This window comes from Rutilus rutilus (assembly GCF_951802725.1).
Source record: "Rutilus rutilus genome assembly, chromosome: 3".
NCBI lineage: Eukaryota > Metazoa > Chordata > Actinopteri > Cypriniformes > Leuciscidae > Rutilus > Rutilus rutilus.
The window spans coordinates 34146322-34172181 of record NC_140211.1 but is presented as its reverse complement, the minus strand read 5'-3'; the positions used below and the strand labels follow the sequence as shown (position 1 = coordinate 34172181).

The following is a 25860-nucleotide window of genomic DNA, read 5'->3' as shown; positions in this document are numbered from 1 at the left end:
ACCGGCAGGGATTTATGATTTACAGTAATGTTAGTTAAAACATTTGCATAGAACTGTTGCCATCAGTTTAATCAGTCTAATGCATGTGCAAAGAAATCACGGCGTTGCATATATCTTCTAACACTAAATGTTAGGAAAAATGAACTCCCCTGGGGACTTATCTGTATCTCGTTATCAGTTGTAATGCAGGTGCATGCAGGTGTTCCTGTAATTTACTTCCATATCTGCAAATTTTGGGTCACTGAGTCCACAGTCTGAGTCCACAGTCTGAGTCGAAATGAATTGGAAAGAACAGAACGCAGAGGAAAAACAACCCATATCTTCCCTTCACCAAAGCTGAGGAGGTCATCAGGGCCTCTCATAGATTGATCTGCTGGAGCCCGGAAAGCATTTAAAAACAACTCTGAAAGCTAATCCTTGGGTATAAATACGCACAGAGAAAAATATATAGCACAGAGCTAAGACTTAAAAATCAATGTGTAATTCAAACTTTGGTAGTTTATAATACAATGAATAAATGCAATAATTAATGTAGAACATTCCTTATGTGTGTGTGGGAGCATCAATTACTCTCACTGCACTCCTGGAAGGGGCCATCACAGCTCCGATCTCTGTACAGTGACCTCGGTGTTGTAATGGAAATATGCTTAGCTCAAGAAATGCTCTTCTGTCAAGTTAAAACTCTTCACACACATGTAGCAAACACACACATCTGCAGACCGAACCGCGTCTGGTTCGCTATCTTTGTGGGGACTCTCCATAGATGTAATGGCTTTTATACGGTACAAACTGTATATTCTATATTCTACTAACCCTACCCCTAAACCCATCACATAAATCTTTCTGCATTTTTACATTTTCAAAAAAACTCAGTGTATGATTTTTGTTTCCTTATGGGGCCTCAATTTAGGTCCCCACAGTGACACGAGTCCCTATGAGTCTGTGTGCATTCAGGTTGAAGTCCCCACCGGGATAGAAAAACAAGCGCGCGCGCGCGCGCGCACACACACACAAGGAAAATCACTATAGGGACTTTTATCCTCCACCACAAAAACATCACTCTTGTTCCATTAAAAGGTTAAACTTTAAAATGTTAATATGAAAGGAAAATCTGCTGTCATTTATCATCTCTTAATCCTTTAATTGTTGTCTTGTTTTCAATGAAAAACAATAAAATGTTCATCAGAATAATCTATTCTATGTGTGTTATTGTCCAAGTCTTCAAAGTCCATGTTACCCTGTGTGTGTGAAATTATTATTATTTTTTTTATTCTTTATGCACTGATAATTGTTGTCATCCATCATCACACTCAAATCTTGTCATTTGCATGTGATGTGACTTGCCTTACCTTACCTTGGGATCAAGGGAAGATTTTCAGCTATTTTATCATATCAGTTCAAGCCTGAGCCGGATTCTGAAAATGCGGATGATCAAACCGATCGATTGGAACCAACTTTGCAAGCACAGCTTGAGCAGAATGTTTACCAGTGATGAGTTGTCTTTGTATATAGCCTGTGTTGTACTCTCCCAGGATCAGGAAGCTGTCCTCTGTAAAATGTGCTGTGCACAAGCAAACTTGGGTTTTACTGCTCAGGAACAGCTTTATAAATAAATCTTAACCTCTGATTGTCCTCTGAAAGCAAAGGCGAATTTGCTTTTGCGTCAAAACACACAGCGTCTCCACAACATATGCATACTGTATGCGTTTGGGTGGGCATTATGCTAATATTTCACATTGTGACATGGACGTTTGAGAAAGTAATATCTGGACTTCGATCGAGGTGTTTTAGGCAGGTCTGGATCAGTGTTCTTGGTTAGATAGAATAAATTGCTTTGTGGGAGACTATGAGCTTGGTAACTTTGCAGATCGTATACATGCACAAACAGAGACATTACGCACTAAAGGAAAACATGGCAACAAGGCATCATGACCCCTTTAAATGGTCTAGTTCAGTGTTTGCTGTAGGCTCCTCCGGCTCCTCCACCTCCCCCAGCTCCACCTGCTATGGGATTTATTAGGGGTGGGGAAAAAAATCGATTCTTAGATGAATCACGATTCTGAATCGATTCACAAATGTCAAAAATCGATTTTCAAAAAAAATAAAAAAATAAATCTAATAACGTAACATTGAAGGAACGCAAAAGGCGGAACTCTGAAGCGGACGTGCAGTGCGCGGACAGTCTGTGGCGTGCACATAACAGAGACGCGCACATAACAGACGCATGATGGCTGAGCGCCAAATCCGAACGGCACCAGAGAATGTCTTCGTTAAAAGCTAACGTATGGAACATTGGCAATTTCATTGTGATCTATTTAGTATTTTTTTGTATGAGAGCTAATTTCTGTATTGTATTGTTTAGTTTTCACATCAATATGCTGTGTAAACCGATCTGATCTGTATGCAATATGTGCAATGCCAGTCACAAGTTACATTTTGACTGTAAGTTACTCTGCAGATGTTCATTCACTTTCTTTGCTATTTTTGATTGTGGTATACAGCAAACATTTCAAGTCATAACTCTTTATTATTTAGTTGTGTATAAGTCAAGAGCGACTTTGTATGTTACTAATTATTCAGAATATGCATAAGTCCACAAGCATTATACGTTATGATAGCTTCTGGTACATAATTCTATATTTTTGAACGAAAACTGTTTGTGAATTTGCAACAGCAAAATGTTTTTTTTTTGTCTGAAGGATTATATTGCTCATTGGAAATTACAAGAGGATGTTGGTTAGAAGTCTATTATTAAATGCTAGAGATTCAGAATATGCTGAAGTTTGTATTAATTTACTACAAGTATGCTGCTAGTACAGGCACACATTTATTTTCCTGTTGGTTCTCAGCAATGTTGGGACATATGCTGGCAAATGTAACCTTACAGTTGACTTGCCAAATCACTTCCATTTGTTTTATTAATACAATTAATATAGGAAGTATTGGAAGTAAGTTCGTTATGGGTCATCATAAATACTTTGCTTTAAAAGTACCAAGTAAAAATATTTTTTCAATGTTTTTGATAAAAGGCACTTACCTGAGAATTGAACTTAATAAATGTGAAAAAGACACTTTAATGTCTCCGTTTGTCATTCTGTATTGCAAAGCAGATGAGAGTAGATCATGATCAGAAACCTGATTAGAAATCATTATGAATAAAATCGAATTGTTTTGAATCGAAAATCTTTTTGAATCGAAAATCGATTTTGAATCGAATCGTGGCCTCAAGAATCGGAATCGAATCGAATCGTGAGATGGTAAAAGATTCCCACCCCTAGGATTTATGTATGGCTATTCATGTTGCAGCAGCATATCTTACATGCTCATGACAGCATGTCTGTGAATCTATTAAAGCAGCATTCAGTAGCTTCGGGATTTCTTCGCTGTATTCTCGCTTTTTGCTCGCAGGTTTCTCTCTAGAGCTCCCCCACAGCTTCGGAATAGATGTTTGACAACACTGTTGTAAAAACTCGTTGGTGATTCTCAGACACCAGAGGCTAGTAGATCAACGACATCAAAGCAGATGGGACATTCTTTAAAACGTCTTCTCCATTCGGGTTCGGACAGCGTGAGGGGGCGCAATAATGACCGCATTTTAGCAGATTTCTTTTGGCCGTAAAGCAATTGTTTACATCGAGACCTGATATCACGCGAGACTTCCTGCCGCGGCGGCCGGCGGCCCGCCGGCTCAAAGTTGCAAGTGCGGATTTTGCGCTCACGGGCGCCAGGGGGGTGCGAAACGACCACCATTCAACCCGAAATAAGTAATATAACCATTCCAATGACTCCGAAGCTGTTCAGTTAAGGTAAAAAAAGTTACTTAGTTCACCTTTAACAGTAGTAAGTCCATACTTGTTGCAGCATGCGCAGCAGATCTGGTCTGCCGAGATCAAATACATTTGATACACATACACACATACACAGAAAAGGCCACACTCTTGATCTAGTGATAACAGACACCGCCCCCATCACCAACATGAAAGTCTACGACTTGGGCGTGTCTGATCATAAGGTTATCTCCTTGGAATTGCCCCTAGCAAGTCCCTATCATAAAACAAAACGTCAAATCCAGTTCAGAAATTTAAAAGCAATAGACACCACCCTCTTCAATCAAGATATACAGCAAGCTTCACTAGTCACACAGTTCGCATCTGCATAATTCCAGCCTTTATAATATCCTTGAGTTACATGCACCAATCAAAACAAAAACAGTGACTTTTTCCAGGTCAGCCCCTTGGTATACAAAAGAGCTCCGGAGGATGAAAACGGCTGGCCGTGCCCTGGAGCGGAAATTTACCTCCAGTGGCTTACATGTATACAAACAGGCCTACCGGGAACACCAACAATCATACTCCAAAGCACTTACCATAGCCAGGTCTCAATATTTTTCACAAATCTCAAACTGCACTGGAAATTCAAGACAGTTGTTCGCATCAATAAATTCTCTTCTCAAACCTCCTATACATGCACATGCTGACACCAGTACAGACCAGTGCAATAAGTTTATGGACTTTTTCACCAACAAGGTGACTTCAATTCGGTCCAACTTCTCTGCTACAGGTTCACTTTCCTCCAAAATCAGTCTCGCAAATCCATTTAAAACATTTTCTTTCTTCTCATGCATTTCTCAGACAGAGGTGGAGAGGATCATAAAGTGCATGAGAACCTCCACATGCTCACTGGACCCCCTCCCCACACCATTATTAAAGTCCAACATTACAGCCATCAGTCCACTGATCACAGTAATCATCAACCAGTCACTCAAATCCGGTCAGGTTCCTCCAGCTCTTAAAACTGCAGTTATCCGTCCACATCTGAAAAAGCCGTCACTTGACCCGGAAATCCTGGCTCATTACAGACCCGTTTCAAACCTGCCGTTTTTGTCTAAAATCTTGGAAAAAGTTGTTGCAGCCCAACTTCACAATCACCTTCACATCCATAACATATACGAAAAATTTCAGTCTGGTTTTTGAGCAGCACACAGCACGGAGACAGCTCTGGTACGTGTCATGAATGACCTACTTATGACTGCAGACCAGGGCTCACCATCTCTCCTTCTCCTACTGGACCTGTCGGCCGCCTTTGACACCGTGGATCACAACATCTTGCTCCATCGTCTCCAGTCTGTGGTAGGACTCTCGGGGACCACACTAAGCTGGTTCCAGTCATACCTCGCAGGCAGGCTGGAGTATGTGGCTTTAGGACGGTCCCAATCATCACCCCACACGGTCAGCTGTGGAGTGCCACAAGGGTCCGTCCTTGGTCCGCCCCTTTTCACCATCTACTTACTACCCCTGGGTCACATCATTCATAAACAAAAAGTTTCATTCCATTGTTAGGCAGACGATACACAAATTATACATAAAAATGGACTCCTCATTCCCCTCAGCGCTGCCGTCTGCACTTCAGGTTTGCTTGGAGGAGATAGGGGCATGGATGTCTGACAACTTTCTTCAATTAAATAGTAGCAAAACTGAAGCCATCCTGATTGGTACCCCTCGCCAAACCCAGTCCTCCTCCCTCAGTAGTATATCTATTTTTGGCCATCACATCGCTCTGTCTACCTCTATTACAAACCTCGGAGTCAGACTTGACTCAAATCTCACATTGGACACCCACATTCCACACCCTCTGTAAGGTCTCCTTCCTCCACCTTAAAAACATCGCCAAACTCCGCCCTTCCCTCTCCAAACCGGATGCTGAGAGGTTGATCCATGCCTTTGTCTCCTCCAGGTTGGACTACTGTAATGCCCTCCTCGTCGGGATCCCTGGCAGAAGCCTGCAAATGCTCCAGCATATTCAGAACTGCGCTGCCCTGGGCCTGACGAGGAGGCGCAAATACGATCATATTACACCTGTCCTGAAATTACTACACTGGCTGCCCATTCAACACAGAATTCAGTACAAAATCTGTCTCCTCACCCATCAGTGCATACATGGAACTGCCCCTGCCTACCTCAGTGAACTCCTCATCTCACACACAGCCACACGAAACCTCCGCTCCTCTACCTCTACCTACTGCCTGTACCAACCAAGGACTAAACTCTCCTCCATGGGAGACAGGGCCTTTCAGGCAGTCACCCACACAGCTCTGGAATGCCCTCCCAGAGACCCTAAGGGCCCCACAAACTGTGGATGTTTTCAAGAAGGGCCTAAAGACATTTTTATTTCAAAAGGCCTTTTAACTCTCATGATTTTAATTTTAACTTTGTGGTGTTTTATTGCTATTTATTGTTTTTGTGACATTTGGGACTGTTTTTAACCCCCTGTTATTGTAGCACTTTGAGATTTCGTTGAAATGTAAAGTGCATCATACATAAAATGTATTATTATTATTTGCATTAACATTTATATATAAAATAATAATATTATTATTATGTGTATTATTATTATTATTATTATTATTATTATATATATTTTTTGCTCGACACAGACCCGTCAATGAAAGTACAAAATGACTATAAAAGACCAAAACTGCCTACAATAATTAATCTCTATTGTTGATTACTTTATATTACAGTATATGAAAAATCTAGTCTAGTCTTGTGTCTCTATAGTGCAAATGTGTAGAGCTCTGACTGTGGATGATTGACAGCTCACTGTGACTAACACAAGCCTGAAGGCTCATGCAGTACCACATATTACTAGGACAACTACACTTGTTCTGTAGTCTTTTTCCTTCTGGTAACTCATCTAATGAACATTGTCTTCTGAGCATCTGCTGTTTATGGCCCTCTGACAAACAAGAATTCATTGTATGAGCTACAGAAATGAATTTACTTTTTCTCCCCCCTTCGCTACAGAAAATGAATGTACTTTTCCCCCTCCTCTTCCGTCCTGTATGCTTCAACAAAAAGATTAGAAGATTATCCTGTTTATAATGCCAGCTTGTCAGGATTGAGGGAGGGAGAGGGGCGAAGAGTGTGGAACGGCATAGAAGCTAAAATCCTGTATCTGGAGGTTGGGGGTGTGGTGCAGGCCCTTTTCCAGCCATCCTCAGGGGTGAAATAATTAAGAGAGGAGGATTAGCTTCAAGACTCTTGCTCGTATAAAGCAAACTGGGAAAAGGAAGGACGGAAATGATGCAGTCAAATGCTCCATTGACTCACTCAGGTGTGTGCGTATTTGTGGTCATGCACCTGAAATCTCACTTCACGCTCACCGTAGCAATTAGCCTCACCAGTTTTGCCTAATTAATAAGTCACAGTAACACTGCATATGTAACACTTGCCTGTGAAGAAATCAAATCAGGCACAATGTGTTGACACATTACCCTCGGTCTGCAAACAGGGCTAGTGCAGTCCACATTTTTTCTTTATATGATGGATGAACAAGTAAAACTATTTATTTGGTGTTCTGTACTAGTATAAAATTGTTTTTGGTTCATCCTTTTCCTGTCTGAGTTTTAGAATGGATGGCTGTGGATAAATTGGTCTAGGCAGAATGGCAACAATGTGACTTATTTATATGAGTGGTGACATTTTAAAATGGACTTGGACAGAGGTGGCAGGCTGAAGAAGACATATTGTATACCATTATATACCACGGACATGAGTAGGGAATATGAGACCTTTAATTTTTCTGAAAAGATTAGCTGTTTTTGATCTTTTAGAACAAGCCTTCATGATGGTAGTTGATGGTTGTTGATGGCTGCCAGCATGTTGCGATTTTTCTAGGGTGTTCTGGTTTCTTATTGGTCCAAGTCTCTATATTTACATGCAAAGTTATCAGCGGGCTAGAGCAAGTTTCTTGCGTAGTCGAGCTGCAGTCTTCGTCTGTCTATCCAAGTAAACATGACAAATTAACTGAATATTTAAAGAATTAATACGCATTTCACACCATCTCTGTCTTTCTAAGTTAGAGCACAAAGCTACAGCCAATTTTAGTTTTTAATTTACATTGTCAATTTTAAAAAGAAGAATTATTGCTTTAGTCCAACTGAAATCAAACTTTTAATGTGCATGTAAACACACACACACACACATATATGATGAAAAATAGCGGAGAAAGCAGAATCAGATTAGTATTAACCCCTTACGATAATTTAGTACCTTCAAAAGCTGGAGATACCTCCATCCAGACATCCTAACAACTCAGCCTTGCATATCTGCTATTTAACTTCAACTCGAAGTCTAAGCAGACTTAAGCTGCACCGTTTTATGTCCAGGCAACAGGGGGCTATATAAGGAACCCTCTGTCGATTTCCATTTCAACACCAGTTCTCTTCAGTTCAGGAGAAAGGAATAGGGGAGTGAGCGGGTAGGATAGAGATGCGCGGTTGGCGGTCACAGCCACGGATTGGGCGGATGACGTGACGAAAAATAATATTTTAATTAAATTCGGGCGGGTGGCGGGCGGTTGAACCAATCAAATAAAAAATATATGTATACACCGATCAGCGGATGGCGGGCGGGTGCGGTTTTGAAAATTGGTCAAAAACGTTGGTGCGGATGGATGGCGGACGGATGGTGAGTTTTGTGATGCGGGTGCGGATGAAATAATAGCCCATCCGCGCATCTCTAGGGTAGGATATAGACCCTTTGCTTATTGGCCAAGAAATGAAGAAACCAAAACAAGGGCACTGTCCTCACATAAATCTTACCTCTGCCCGCTCCTCTTTAATAATATTTTTCTTGTTTTGCTGCAGGTTTAATCTTCACCACCCATTGAATGGCACCTGTGCTCCTTTTAGCCAGATGAAGACCTACGGAACCGAGGACACAGGTAGGGTCTTTCTGCTTCAGTGAGATCTCCCTCTGTAGTAAAATGCATGCGGGAGCAGCTGACCAGACGATCCTGCCAACCGAATGATGGTCTGGCTCGAAATATCTCTCCCTGGAGGGCACAAAACCTGAGCAGTGAAATCTCTGTACAAATTTACACTGGAATGTATTGGGATTTATTATTTAAGGACCTTAAAGACTTTACTTACACCAAGACAGTGCCACTCATATTACTATGATTGGGAGAAAGTTCAACACGCATTATGGTGGAATAAGTTCCACTTTCTAAATAAAAGAGCCAGTTGCTAGTTGGTAAAGTCATCGCGTCACTGCAGCTGCCTTTAGAAGCTCAATTCCTATAGGAATAGTCAGTGTCCTAAGCTTAGGGCTCCACATGTGCGTTGCCTTGAACCAATCTGAAATATAAACTTTTATGAAACATTAATGGCACAGTTCATATCAGATTTTGTTGCTGATTTTTTATATTTTATTTAAGTGTCAGTGTGGCAAGCAGTTTTTGAGAGTTCAGGATTTCCCCATTCAAGTTTATAGCACCTGGCTTGTAAAAGCTGCCCAGAGGCACTGCAAATATGGCTGCTTAGTGAACAGACTTTCCTTGAAAGGGACTTTGCTTAAAATAAGTAGGTAAAGACAGAGATATACATCTGATTCTGTGTCATAACATGACCTTACAGATGTTATAGACTTCTTTATTGCTGCTTCTACAGTTCCTCCTCCCCAACCAGAAAGGAATGTTATGTGATGAGGACATTTAGAGGAGGTTTATTTTGGTAAGGGATGTAATGAGCATGATTGTGTGCTGATTACACCCAAGCCAACATACTGGAGTGTCTTGGGTGAGCTGCGAAGAGGAGATGAGGGTAAAAGCGAGCGGTGACAAGCCTCATTAACAGAAAATACTCTGCTCCGCTGCCGAGGCCCTGCCGCTGATGAGGAACCTAACTGCTAGACTCTCTAATTATGCGCTGTAACCGCCATCTCATAGAAAGCAATAACCCCCACCTCTCTGCATATGCAAATATGACAGACCCGATCATTAGGTTTTATGCCTCAAAGCCAAATTGTTATTGTAAAACCATTGAAGCCAAGGGCAAAGACGTAAAACTCTATCACGCATTTTGACACATTTTTTACGAGCTTTCCTCAATAACAGAACAAATGTTATTGAATGTCAGGGATAGTCAAGGGTAATGTGCCATGAAAGTATTGTTTCAAATCAGAACAATTATTTGATGCTTTGTCTAAAAAAAAGAAAAAAAGGTAGATTTTTGGAGCCAAGAATGTATAATTTGGCTCGTTCTCCACTCTGTGTTTTCCCAGCATTTTGGTTAGCGTGCCATATTGAAATTTCATAATGATGCCCACAAATTATGCCCCATATGTTCATGGGTCTTGTGGTCCACTCAGTCCTTTGACTATTAAAAACAATTTCATAACATGTTCCGCTGCTGATTTTAAATGCACCTTTTGTCTTTCAGAGGACAAACTATAAAAAAAAATGTTTATTCAAATATGAGAAAGTAATATATGGGTCATTCTACAGAATTGGCGCAAACTGCTGTCCCACAACCAAAAAAACACATTATAAAAAGCATTTAAGTATTCAAATTTTAGATGTTTACAAAGATCCTTCTATTATCTTTTGAATCCCACAATAATATTTAAAATATCAGTAAGCGTAATATATATAAAATCATAATTTATTGGGTACTTTCAGTTGGGAGGTTGCTGTCCCAAACCCTAACCCCTAAATTTCAACTTGTGAAAATTATATTGAAATGTTTTTTTTGTTTGTTTGTTGTTTTCCATTGTTGTTTTAAAAAAAATCGTTTTGATTTGATAAAAACATTTATTTTAATTTTTAAATCATTAAAACTTTATGAACGTCACTACCAAACACCTTTTTTTTCCTGCAATTAAGCAAACTTTTTTGGGTGTTATTCGATAAAATTTAGTTTTTATGTGTGTACAACTGTTCAGAACTGTGCTAGTTAACCATGTGCTGATTATCATCGTTGAACTTGGCTCAAACGTATCTCAGATTGTCATTACCGAAACAGTCATGACCGAAACATGTCATCATTGTTGTGGTAGTGACAAAAGGGAACACATAATCATTTATTTGGGGGAAATAAACAAAACTTTAGTACAGTTATGCAAATCATTAGTATCTTAGTATGTTTTAGTAGTGTTTTATATGTGAGTTAAAATTCTGTAATATGATGTGGTCGCTACCAATACATTACTGTCACTACAGAAAATGTGCCATCACGACCGAAACATGGATGTTTGGTCTAAAATAAAGTATATTGAATAATCAACTAAGATGCTATTATAGTGTTTGGTTCAATGCATATTCAAACTAATGAATCCTTAACTTTGAAATCAGTATGATTAACTTAATGCCTTGGGTTCAAAATACAACAAATCTTATAAATTACATTTGAAATATTGTTAAAATTGTAATTGTTATTGATTTACCTGTGACATTTTTTATTTATTTTTTAAATAGCAAAAAATATATTTACAAGGTAGATGTAAACTATTAATAGGTCAATATAAGCCTTCTTATTAAATTTATTATTGTGTTTCGGTAGTGACAAATTTGGGGAGAGGAAAAATATTCCCAAACTTTCTGAAAATACAATATGATAATTAACTGCACAATTATTAGAAATGTGTACCATGGATATTATAGAATCTGCATACATACAACGTTTGTAAAAAAAAAAAAAAAAAAAAAAATCAAGACGTTTCCAACTCTGGTGACTTTGAACCAATTCTGTAGAATGGCCCATGTACACATCCACTCACAGAAAACAAAAGTGTTCGCATTTACCCTTGCTGAAACCAAGACTGAGACTTTCCACTGATCCACTTATAATGGAGTTCAATGAACCAGCTTGAAGAACGCTGGAGACTTCAGAGTATGTGGACCTGTCAGGCTTGACCATGACCATTAAAATATACAATATAGTCGCTTACATCTGTGCATTGCAAAAGATGTGCTAACTGTCCAATTCACTGGACTTTGGCAAGGTTTCCCAAAAGTCAGCCTGTGCAGATAATTACTGGGAAAAAGCCTACAAAACAAAAATGTAAAACCAATTATAGCAAGTTAAGTCTATTTCTTTTTCTTTTAGCACATTTAGCCGTATTTTCAGTGAGTTTGTGTGTGTGCAGTGAGAGAGAGACTGTATGCGAGTGAGTGACACTGATGGAGAGGTAGAAAGATAACTTGTGAAGGAATTTCAGCATTTTTTCCCCCTCAGTATCTCTTTCTGCAAGTCCGTCTCTCTCTTTTGTACTCCTCCGTATAGCTTTGAAAGACACATCTCTCACTGCTCTCAATTTCAGGCGCTCACTCTCTCCTTGGGTGACATCTCTGCATTACAGACCATATTGCTTTCCTGTCATTAAAGTTATTTTACATCACACAGTGATTTATCAACATCAGTGTTGTGTATAGATGTATTCAGATTCAAAACAGCATGGTTAAGTTACAAATCTATTGTGAAGCAACTTGCTCAATCATGTCAGACTTCAGTTAAAGGGACACTCCACCCATTTGCGTTAAGCTTTGCATTGTTAGAAACCCAGTCATACTATTGAATGGTCGTGCAACACTCTCTCATTTTCCCCTGAGACGGGAGAAATCCGTTATTTACCTTTTACACTTCCTCCTACAATGACGCAAACTCGTCATTTTGCGTCATTGTAGGAGGAAGTGTAAGAGGGGGGGATTTCTGTTGAGACTACAAGCACTAGTTCCTCATCTTTCCCAGGGGGCGGGACCCGCTCACGCTACAGACCTATTACAGATCAGTGGGTGGGACTTTACTCTCTGAAACTCTAAGCAATATCCTCCATCTTGTTTGAAGCTAAGCTAACAGGCGCTGTGGAGACAGATGTAAAGTTATGACAATAGCGGAGGAGAGTGCTCAATATGATATAGAAGAAGAGGATTTCCGAAGTCTGATGCTTGAATCAGGTGTTTGTGGCTACCTTTACAAGCCGCATTATAGCGAAGAGCAGCCGAGGCAGAAGACCTGCCTGCCGCAGACGAGGAGCCCGGACTGGCTCGAGTTAGGGCGGACTGGTGGCGCCGGTGATCTCACTATGCAACTCATAGACTGTAAGATGCAACTACGAACACAGAGATAGAGTCCGTCTGCGGCAAAGAATTTCAACGATGACAATTTCTCCTGGACGAAATCTCTGAATCAGACGAGGACACGGACGTTTGTGTTGAGAACTATCCTAGTTTCGCACCGCATATGTTCTGACTGAACATCCAGGTACCATGCAATAATTCACCTTTTCGAAAGAAATACAAACGAGGAGTAATGCACTAATGAGTTCGCCAACTAACTAGACATTTTGTGTGAATGTGAAATGAATTTCAAGCTCTGGTGGTAGCTAGCCTTGTAGACGGAAGAGTGATTTCTCTTATAGGCAGATATGCGCTTTCTGGATTAGTGGGAGTGGCTTGCGGAGCTGTGCAATGTGGTGCATTGTGGGAGTTGTTGTCTTTCATACAAATGCGTCCTGAAGTTATTTTTTGTCTTTCCTCGGTCACGAAGGCACCAAATTCAAAATTTATTTTACATTTCGACTACATATATGACCCACTTTAAATAAAAAAACAATGTTCAAATGTTCTTAATGCCCCTTTAAGAGTGAAATCTCTTATTGAAGCGGGATGCAACTAGCTAATTAGCCCATTAAAATAAATTAAGTTATTAAAGTATTAATGTTCCTTCTATATATTCGACCCACGGTTTTCACCCCGGTCGCTTCTCAGAGCGTCAACTGTTTATTAAAATGCAGATACATGCCAAGTATGCATGTATGCATGCCAAGCGATTCAACACTACGCTGCTGACGTGCCATTTTTACACTAATACAATTTACAGATCTGTCAGTTGGTAAATTGTGTTTGCTCTTAAGTCTAAATGGCATGTTTCCAACTTTGAATCAAATATTTTTGTATTGATTCCACTGGCTGTTTTTATTTCCTTATCTTGGGCTGCCACGATGGGCATGTGTCTGTCGTTGATGAGGGGCACGTTGTGGGCTTGTGTCGGCTCATAACATCCACCTTCTTTAGTGTTGGGCCAGGTTAATATTATTACAGAGCAATGGAGGAGATAAATCTCTAATTGAAATTTGAAAGCAGACCACCACAGACAGATTGCCTCTAGCCTAACACGGCAGAGAGGGAGAAAAAAAAATCAATGCGTATTAAAAAGGATGCTGCGCAAGGCAATTAACATCTCCTTCGCAACTTCTTGTTGGAGTTTCTGGAGGGGCCGGAGCGGCATGTCGTTTCAGACCAGCGTTATTTCATGGGTTCACTACTTCCCATAGAGCTGTGTTTCACATTTCGTTAGCCTCAAGTCCTTTTTTTTTTTAAATATTACTTAGGCAATTATGCTATGAGGCTAACGATTTGTTTCTTTAGAATTAATTGCCTCTTCCAAAAAATAAAGTGACATATTTGTCAGTTGACCAATAGTCAGTCTTACTGTCAATCTCAGACAACTCAGACAGTAATTTATGTCAGCAGTGTAATATTTAGACACTTTATCATTACTATTGGTACTGTAAGGTTCTATATGTTACCAAGTTGATTGATTGTGTCATATTCCAACCATATATTTAGTAAATATATGATGAACAAACATCAAATAACCATAAATGTGACTACTGAATGATGTAAAAGGCTAACACACATCGTTAGCTCATGAAACCTAATGGATCAGCTGACAAATTGAACCATATGGTAAAGTTTTAACTTAGTATTTTTCACTTTTTATAGTAATAGTAATGGTACCAAAGCCAGAAATACTGTGAAGTAAAAGATCTATTAAAACTGACAGCTTGTGTGGCCTTATTAAAATCAAATGCATAAAGAATTCAGCCTGCTGTAACCAATTTGGAACAAGAAAATCATTTTTCAACTATTTAATGCAGTATCATGTTCAGATAGTACATAACAGATGAGGAAATATCAAGTCAATTCTAGTCAGTTTCAAAAAGCACAGTATTTAATATTGTTTAAAAAAATAAAAAAAAACTCTGTAAGATGTTTAGTTGAAAAGGATGAAGAGCTGGTGGAGCTCATCCTCCCGTTGCATAACACATTTTAAATGTACAGTGTATATATGCTGTTTTATGTATTATATATTATCTAGTTAGACCATATATGTAATACTAGTCATATTTGTGATATGCAAGACAATAGGCCAACAAACAACTCTTTTCAGATAATTTTGTTAAACAATGGCTTTTTGCACCTTGTTTGTAAGCAGGCAACATACATCTTAGAGAACATAACATATAAATAAAGTTTATGGAAAGATTTGTAAATCTGCCACAAACTTTTGCAAGGATAGTATTCATAATAACACTGTTTTTTTTTTTTTTTTTTTTTTTTTAATCACAGAAACAGAAAAAAATAGGAAGGAAAATAGGATTTTTTGAAAATGTTACATTTTATTGCTTGCAACATTTTGCTTTAGTGTCTGTTGGTGTTAAATGTTGGTGGATTTTAGAGGAGTTGATTTTACATGACTTTGTTGGTCTGAAATGAAGACAGTTAACATTATTTAACAATAATGAACAATTTTACAGCTCAGCACATACAAATATGGATTAAAAAACATTAGTGAGGTTAACTTGTATGTGCCTTCTCAATAGTGGTTTGTATGTTGAGCATTACTACTGTACATTATACATGCCACCAACTGAGGAGCATACATTTGGTCAGTGTTTCCTAAATTAGTGTGGTGCAGATTAACCTCATGAAAGCCAAAGAAGAATTTAACAGAATATTTAACTTTCCTATGTATGAGCATCGTCTGGTATAATGGTATGGTCATTCTATAGCCTAACATTTTAGTGTTTGTTTGTTGTTGCCTAAATACCCAATCCTATTGGGAAGAGTTCCTAGAGGAATCCCTGTCTAGTCCAAAGCCCCGCCCCCTCTCGCGTGGCGCTGTCCATCACAGTAGTGCTGCTCTCTGAAACTCCGCGAGCTCAAGCGCGCGCCCGAGCAGATCGTTGCTGAAGCGCGAGGCGACGGCTGGTAAAGTTCTGCTGCTCAGACTCTGGAGGATCAGTCAGTGTCCAACGAATGAGCAGGGAATTCATGCATCATGTTCTGCTATCTGAACACTGTCGCTTGAGATCAGGAAGAGTGCTGTAAACTTACAATCATGTTTTGGACTATTTTGTTGTCATATTGTGTGACTTTTGTGTTGGGAAATAAGACCGACGAACGAATACCTTTCTTTCACGGACATGTGTTTGAAAACTCTCCACCTGGCTCAAAAGTGAACGGACTGAGTATCCCGGTGAAGCGCATCGACCCGCAGAGATGGTGCTCCAAATCCGGGATGCACCTAAAACTCCTGGGGGACAGGAGTGAAGATTTTCACGTATTTGCCCACCACAAGCGAGGACACATATTATTGAAAACCTCTAACGTTCTCGACCGAGAAGAGCGCGCCGAATATTTCCTGAGCGTCGCGCTGTGCTGTCAGAGCTGCGCTTCAGCCGAACGCGTCGTGGCCGAAGTTGCTTCTATTAAAGTGGACGTGCTTGACACGAACGACCACGAGCCCACTTTCCAACATGCAGACGTGAAAATAACTTTGGACGACGCCACGGCCCTGAGGTCGGTGGTGTACACGGTGAAAGCGGAGGATATTGACAGTGGCAAAAACGCCGAGCTCATATACTACGCGCTCCCGAGAAACGGCAGTTTCTATGTAGTGCCCAAAACCGGCGACATCCTCCTCGTGGACTCGATTCTCGGTCTCGCGCAGCCCATAAAGTTCAGCGTGTTTGCACGAGACCATGGCTGGCCCGCTCGGACCAGTCTGAATATGGATATAGAGATCAGTCCGCGCCAATGGCCAGCCCTTCCTCAGCTCGATAACGGACTCTCGAGAAAGTCCCGCTCCGTGCCGGAGCCGGTGCTTATCACCGTGTCTGAAGACGCGAGTATTGGCTCAGTCATAATGAATCTGCACCCGGTGAGGTTTCAGTCCGCCAGCTTTGAGCTGATTCACCCGGACGCGGATAACTCTCCCGTCACCGTGAGTCGGGACAGCGGAGATTTGGTTATATCGAGGCGGCTCGACCGTGAGACGCAGCCGCTAGTGGAGATAACTGTAAAAGTACAAGATAAGCGAGGTGAGTGCGCCGTGACTAATCCAAATGTCTGTACAACACGACTATGTGCCCTGGTCCCCTTCCCACCTGTACAGTACGTGACAGTGTCCCCAGCGCGTGCTGGCAGATTTCACCTGAACACCCAAAATGACACGCGCCTCCATGTACCCAAATCCTCCTCTCCTCCCCTCAGATTGAGCATGTCATCATTAAAGATGCTCAAAGTTCACAGGAATCAAGTTTAATTGTCACTCACGGTAAAGTCTGACGTGTAATTGTCACGAGCCAATGTGCAGATGAAAGCGCGGGTGCTGCTCGAATGAAAGCGTTCATTTGCATTGTTGTGACGCAGAAATGTATTCATACACACCTAGGTGATAAATGCAGAAAATTACATCAAATTATTCTATAATTTGTAAACTGTGAATTTTCACATTAGTGGGATTTACTGCGAATTGTGCAAATTTTTTTTTTTTTTATTTATTTATTTTTTTTTATCATCAACAGCATCTTTGCATCCATTTTACTTGTAACTATAATTTTGGTCATCATTTTAGTTTTAATTGGATTTTCTTAATCAGTAATTACATTCAAAGTTGTCAAAATAAGTGCAATTAACTAATCACTGCATGGCAGCAATTTTGCAATTAAGTTCAAGTTTTACATTTTAACTGGTTGTGCATATTCCTTTGTTCATCCAATCATGGTTTTCTTCTGCACACCTCCTATAATTATCCGTCTCCATTTATACAGGTCATTCAGTCAATGCCCAGCAATTTAGGTATTTGTGTGTGTGAGGAGGGAATTTGGTACTATACTCACATGGGTCCTTTTACCAAAAATAATATCATACTTCTCTATTCACCTTTAATTGCGTCCTTTGCATTTCCAGGTAATCCCCATGCATCAAATTGACTTTAGGCACGAATCCGGGGTGATTTAATCCTTTTGAGTTGGAGATTGTGCTCTACTTTCCTTCATCTGCTTGCATTAGCCATGTAATCCCAACTCATTCACTTTCTCATTTTGGGGATTTAAGACTGGCAGCTCAGTTAGGAGAAACTGCGGGGAAGATGAGGAGTTTAGTGGAATGTGCTCATATTTGAGCAGTTGACCGGACATGATTTAGCAGTCTGTGATTTAATTAGTGTTGGTTTGTTAATCAGGGGCTTTCTGCTTGCTGGACCTGCAGCTCTGGAGCTACTGCTTCTCTGTTCCTAGCATATGTTCAAGGGCGCTTGTTTGTGCGTGTGGGAATGTTTGCAGCTCTGTGAATGTTGTGCGGCCAAAGCTTAGCACAAACAATGAGGCCAAACAGCTGGTTTTAATGAGGAGTATGAAGAGCATCTGCTGAACTCATATTTGCCTGTGGCTAATTGGAAGTAATGAGCTTTCAGGTGTAACCACATTTATTTAAAAAAGGGTATGTTTAATGTGTATTAAAGATACTTATATCTTTCCTCTTCTTTAGCTTTGAAAAATATAAATTTTTTTAATCAAGCTCTTATAGCGGAACATTATATCTCTAAGACAAAATTCTCTTTTGAATTAGCTAAATGTATTCATTTTTAAAATTAAGAAGCAAAAACCAGTCATAAAGTGAGACCTTGCCTGAACAAATCTTTGAGCGTACACGATGCAGAAAAAGTTGCAAAACGGTAACCTCGCAAAGCAATTGATGACGGCCTCTATGGAAACTTTAAAACCTCCAAGCTATCCTTTGATCATCTGTAGGTATTCAATGATTAATATATAGAGAAGACCAAAACAAAATCTGAATGCACTTTGTAGGCCGCTGATTCCCTCACGTACAATATATTCTTCTACAGAGCAGTCAAAGAAGTGACAATGTCTGGAGGTGAATGTAGAGTCTTCATTGTCTCGCACTGCTGTCAAGATTGCTGAATGTTAACAACGTCTACCTCTCTTTTCTGTACTTTTCTCTTCTGTCTCGCTTCTGTGTGCTAACTGGATGAATGTACAGTGTGCTTTTTGTTTTACCTGACCTAACACAAATCACATATTCACATATTGAAATGATTTGATATCTGCCATTATCACTATCACTAACATCAGGTTTAAGTTTGTGTGTATATATAAGCCACAGATTACTCTTGCAATATTGTTAAGTTTAAATCTCTCCTTTTGACACATTTTACAAGCATGTCTAAAAAGGCAAAAAACATTATGCCAGAAATTGACTGTAATAAAATGTGACAATGTTTCTGGTATTACAGGATGACATACACTGCTGTTCAAAAGTTTTGGATCGGGAAGATTTTTAATGTTTTAAAAGAGAAGTCTCTTCTGCTGACCAAGGTTGCATTTATTTGATTAAACGACAAAAAACAACAAACGTAATATTGTTAAATATTATGTCAATTTAAAATAACTGTTTTCTATTTTAATATATTTTAAAATGTAATTTATTCCTGTGATCAAAGCTGAATTTTCAGCATCATTACTCTTCACTAGTCTTCAGTGTCACATGATCCTTCAGAAATCATTCTAATATGCTTTGCTGCTCAAGAAACATTCATTATTATTATCAGCTTTCTATTCATCAAAGAATCCTGAAATAAAAATGTAAATAACTGTTTTCAACATTGATAATAATGAGAAATGTTTCTTCAGCATCAAATCAACATATTATAATGATTTCTGAAGGATCATGTGACACTGAAGACTGGAGTAATGATGCTGAAAATTCAACTTTGATCACAGGAATACATTGCACTTTACTATATATTCACGTAGAAAACAGCTGTTTTAAATTGTAATAATATTTAAAAAAAAAAATTATATATATATATATATTTAAATATATATATTTTTTTATCAAATAAATGCAGCCTTGGTGAGCAGAAGATACTTTTAAAAACATCCAAAATCTTACCGATCCAAAACTTTTGACTGGTAGTGTATATGTGCTTGTATATTTTAACCTTAAGTGTCATAATGTTTATATCTACTTAAATCACTTCTAAAATCATGTTTTGGTTGCACTTTATTTTAAAGTACGTGTATTTACTGTGTACTTTCCTTAAGAAAGTACTGGGTAATATAAGGTAAATACATATGGGTTAGGTTTAGGAGTATGATTCAGGGTTAGTACCCAGTTATTGCAATTACTATAAGTACATAGTATGTACATGGTGACAACTCTGTAAAATAAAGTGCTGTCCATATTTTTACCTTAAAATGTACTGATAACTACAAGGATAATACATGTCGTTTAGTATAAAACTATCTTAAGTCTCCGTGTATTAAAAGGTAACTTGCAGTTAACCAATCAACATGTTTTAACTATTGTTAAAATAATAATTTAACTATTTTAACAAGTATACAGAACTGATATGCCTTTATAAGAATTCATAAATGTAAATTATTCCTGACATCATCTCTCTTCTGACAAATCACTCCATACATCTCCCTTTGCTTGCATGTTGATGTGTGGTGTCTGAATGAGTCTGGGTAATTTGGGCAAACGGTCCTGTCTGAATTGTCTTCCTGCGTCTTTCCTTCCTTTCCCCCTGCATTTTTTCATTAGCTTTCTCACTCACCACCTCACGTTTTATCTTTTCCCTCATAACCCTTCTGCTTTCTTGTTAGAGCACGTCTGATGCTTGCCAGTCTTTGTGGTATCAGTGCTGTGGGATCAATTAACCCCTGCACAGAGGATGCCAATAGATAGCTTGAGGATTTGTGTGTGTATATCAATGACAGTCCTCAAAGCAATCTCAACAGTGCAATATAATCTTACCTTAGAGATGCCATCAACTCTCTTGCTCAAGCCCTCTTTCTCTCTCAATTAGACATGATGGTGTTGAGCTCGTAATTCAGTGCAAGTTTTCAGATTGACACTAGCCTATTCTTCTCTTTCTCCTCTCTCAGCTGGTCCAGTATGTTCCTCTCTCAGTCCTTTTCCTTCTCTATATTTCATCAAGGAATATAGTCTTCATTAATATTCTTGCATGTGGAACATGGCCCAGGTGTCCGAAACCATAGTGTTTGCATTAGACCAGCAAGCATGTGTTTTGCAAGGGAGATTCTGAGCCCCATTCTAGTAATGGCCCTAAACACACACATCAACAGGGCTTAATTTGAATGACGGGCTCAATGTTTTTCTGGGTCTTGACCAGCCTTCAATACTGAAAATCTGTTAATCTGGTCAGCATGAGCCAAAGAGTTACCACAGCATATGGGGAGCTTCTTCCGCCATGGACACAGAGGAGCTAGCAAATGCTTTACAGGGTCATACATTATTTTGCACACACACACACACACACAGACTCAAACACTCGAGAAGAAGCCCTCAAACTGTGTGCAAAACCTGCCCTCTGGCAGACAATACATTTATACTTCCAGATAGACCTGCTGTGTATGTTACAGATAGATCTTAAAGGTCCATATGCAAAGATGTTCTTACACCTTTGGACATGTCATGTACAACATTTCACCAACGGTTTCTTTCTCGGTTATATTTATACTGGAAAAGTGAAAATGCCACACAGATGATGTCTTTAGATCAGTGGTTCTCAACCTTGGCAAACTTCCAGAAGGGGTCTGATAAATATTAAAATGATTTAAATTTAGTTTGATCCCAAAAAAACACCTAAACACATACAGCATATAAACTGACATCTTATTTTTGAGTTCACTTGTTTTTATTACAACTGAAGTACCCAAGGTAGATATCAGTTTAGATAGGAGGGCCTTCGAATATTCTCGAGCAAAGGGGGCCTTGCTGTTAAAATGGTTGAGAACCAGTGATTTTTTAAATTTCTTTTCATACATTTTTCAATAGACCCTTGTCATTTGTACATTACATTTATTAAAGCTAGGGTATGGGATTTGCAAAATGGCCGGCAGAATTTGAAAATACACAACTCAAATGGTCCTACCTTCTTTCCTCCAACGCTGGCCCTGACTCCACCCATTCGAAGAACATGGATGGGATGGGGGGAGGGGGGTATGGTACGACCGTTTGATTGACGAACTTACTGTCCAATGATTCTAGGTGGTCTTGGAAATGATTGGCTGGAGTATTTCGAGTCCTGCCCGTTCCTTAATTTTCATTTCAGTGCTTCTAACTCAGTGGCTGTAAGTGGGTTAGGAATAGGATTTCAAGTGATTTTGAAAAAATGGACAAAAAAGAGAATCACATACCCCACCTTTAATTTAACACTAACTTTTATCCGAAGCAGTTTTTCAAATGAGAAACATCGCACTCACATGTTTTTCTTACTTTGCTAAATGATGCCACCAGCACATCCTCTGAAACAGATATTTTGGTTTGAAGACAAAACTTGCTCTGTAAAAAATACTGTTGACCTACATTCAAACCAAAGGTGTCTAAATAAGCATCTTAATAGTGTTTTTTTTTTTGTCTTGTTTTAGAAGTAGTCCAGAGAGAGAGAGAGAGAAAGAGAGAGAGAGAGAGAGAGTGTGAGAGAGAGAGAATGCATGCGGTAATGTTTTGGTTTGTCCACTATCCAAAGGACGGAGATAAAGTATGTGTAAAGACTGACAGGTATGGAAAGAGAAAACTGTTTAAATAATTTAATGAACTCTAGAGTAAAATGAATATTTCATGTAACAATGGAGCAAATATAGAAACACCTCACAAAGTCAGAGAGAATCATTGTTACAACTATTTAGTGAGTATAAGAACAAGTCCTCGTTCAGCAGCAGGTCAGACCTCATTCTGTAAAATCTAAGCATACATTAAGCCATTATACAATTATGTGGGAGTTATGCGGCAAACAATGGGCTTAATGACTTTCTGATAGTCACCCAGGGCTCTCCACATAATGTCTGTGACACAGAATGAATAGGGGGTGTGTTACAGTCCAGATAGGCAGATGAAAAGTGCACTGTGGCGTGTCTCAGAACATTGGTGTTAGAACAGCGGTGGCTCCAGTTAATCACGTCTGTGAAAGCAGGTGTGAATGTGAGGCATCCAGTTTTCTGCTGTGTTGTGTTCACGCTTGATTCAGGGAGCACTTGGAATTTTCTGTCTTTGCTCTCTGATGATTTAAGAGCAGTTTATGTCAAACAATCTGTCTTTTGATAGAGAGATGGCAGAGAACTCAGTATATAGACTTGGCATTTAGTGATTCATTCAAACAGTTGTTCTGGCGCACATAAAGACATTGTGGATATGTGTCTTCAAAATGTTGTGGCTAGTGATATAAAACAAATTTCAGTGGAGATTCAACATAATTGAGATAATCAGCACATTTGACTCGATGTATTAATGAACAAATCTGTTTACCGAACAGATCACCCAACACATACAACATGTGCATAACAAGTATTTGACTTCTTATTTGCATCGACTGTCTGGTTTCCCTAACAACCACACCACTGACAGGGATAAGTTGCCATGGCAAAAACAGTGTTTCTGACATTGAGGGGCAGCTCTCTGATCTATGCCTCTGAGGAAGACGCATCACATCCTCTCCGTAACTCACACATAAATGCATATTTATTGGAATGGTTCACAAAAATAAAAAAATAAAAGATTCGATCATTTACTCACCCTGGTGTTGTTCCAAATATAACATTCTTCTGTGGAACACAAAAGAAGATATTTTGAGTAAACTTGTAGTCCAAACAACCCCACAAATAATTTGCGTGACCAACTTAAACCTGCTGCAAAATCTACATGTGCACATCTTAGGCCAAAATTCCCAATCCTGTGGATTTCTATTGAAATGACTGGATTTTACCCACAGTAAAAGTGATCTCTCCTTTCTTTTGCATTTTAAAAAGACAAATTATTAGTCATACTGAATATTTGAAAGCGCATGCGAATAGTCTTAAACTGTGCATACACAAACAGACACAACACATACCCCACAATGCCTATTAAGAAGCGAATAAAGCTGTATGGCAGAATGTGTGAGTGTCATGGCCCCATCATCTCATCTCTCGATCTCTCTCTATTCCTCACTCCTCAGGGAGACACGCTCAGTATTGGTAATTGCTGTTCATGCTGTACACAGCCTATATCCTATAGCCTCTCTGAAATTAGCCTTGTGTCACTGCGTTTATGCCCTAGACTCTAGATTGAATGTGCGTTTGTGTGGTTATGTAAGAATCTGTTTATATGCTTATCGTGCTTGTGTAAGCAGTGCTTCTGACCGCGTGTGTGTGTGTGTGTGTGTGTGTGTGTGGCAGGCAAGACATACTCCGCAATAGCCGGATTGCTTAATTATCAGAAGGCAACCAGGTACAGATCCAACTCTCTCTCTCTCTTTCTCCATCTTGTGTCTTATTCCATGACTGATTATTTCATCAGTCTGTCTACAGTCTTGGCCCATCTTGGCGTTGTTTTCTTTTTCTTTTCTTTTCTTTTCTTTTCCCACCATTTCATCTGTTCTGCTTAGGACTGTTCTGTGATTAGTTTGTATCCAATCTGGCTCTCTCTGATATAGGAGGCTGTGAGTGTGGCGGCCAAGTCTTCTAATTGCCAGACTTTATCAAACAGACAAATGGGAGGATAGCAGGCGGCCTGTGACCTTTGCAAGATGGCATCCTCGCCTCGGCTCTTGAGCAAGATAGTTGCCAGCCAGCTCCTCTCTTAATAATGCTGACAAATGCAACTGAGTCTGTGACTGCAGTACCATTTCCTGTCCGCATCTAATAGGCCACGTGGCCTATGAATCGCTGGAGCCTGTGATGAGTGCTAACTCTTTGGTGCCTCTGTTGTTGCCCACTATGGCTAATGTTTGTCCTATGACATTCATCATAAGGATCTGTGATATTTGCGTGTGTTTGGAGGGAGTGTGTGGAAGCTGATGGCATAGATTTGGCCCTGGAGAGCACTAGCTGAAAGTGATGCAACATTAGCAGGCGAGCAGCTTTTTGTGGTGTAGTTTCACAGCATCAATCTATTTTGAAGTTTACACTGTCAACCAATTTAGGTTTTCTTTTTTTTGGGGGGGGGTGGAAATGTGTTGCAGATTGGATCTTTCATATGTGGCTCTAAATCTGATACATATCTGATATCTGACCTAAATATAAACACCTGTAACAATTATCTTATTTCACAATGTTTTGTCATTACATAATTTCCACTCAAACCTCTACACACAGACTGGCAACAGAATCACCATTGGCTAGTAATTATTTTAATTTTTTTTACTCGAAAGAAATTTGACACACACTCATGGACATAAATGTATATTGCACCTTCCAGATCAAACCAGCTTCTCTTCACACAGTGACTTGAAAGCATAATAACTGAACTTTTAAGAAATATTAGTCAATCAATAATTAGTTATGTGTGAATGAAAATTCACATATTTGTCATATTAAACAGAACTTATGGGATTATGGGTTTGCAGTGGTGCTTGAGACATTATTGGTCACTTAATGTTTCTGGAAAAAAAGACTAAAAATAATACGGCACTAATAATATTATAAAACATGCTAAATTCTAACATGCTTCTGTGCTCATAAATATTACTCATGTTGTCTGTGTTCGCTTGAGCTAATTTGCTGAAATCAAAAGGTGGATGGTGATAGGTAGGGTTGGGCGGTATGGCAAAAATATCATATCACGATTTTATCACCATTCTTTTTCAAAAGCAGATAAAAAATCGTGATATCGCACATCCATAGTGATAGGTGAGTGCAAGCGAAAAGGGATTTCTGCGTGCGCATTAGTGATTTAGAGAGAGAGCTTTTACGAGAGAGCTTACGCACCAGATTTTACGTTGCGTCAGATAACTGTAAATCTATACTGTTATCAATTATCCATTAATAATCCGTATTGTTTACAAACATTTAAAGAAACATAAAGAGAATAAGGCCTTATAAAACTGGTGAAAGCAGAGTCTCTCACTGATATAGGCTACTCAAGGTGTTTTTTTTTTTTTTCAACATAAAGGGCATGATTGAGAATAAATTATTTCACTAATGTGCA

General features: G+C 39.3%; 1 protein-coding gene across 1 annotated transcript in view; it reads left to right on the top strand.

Annotated features, from left to right (window-relative positions):
* Nucleotides 1-15964: 15964 nt before the first annotated feature.
* Nucleotides 15965-25860, top strand: part of LOC311288215 (neural-cadherin) — a gene marked incomplete at its 5' end in the record, with an annotated part of 267805 nt that continues 257909 nt past the window's right edge. Inside the window, one exon of the mRNA XM_084405506.1 lies at nt 15965-16946. Within this exon, the coding sequence (XP_084261632.1) occupies nt 15965-16946 (982 nt within the window). The remainder of the gene's footprint in view (nt 16947-25860) is intronic.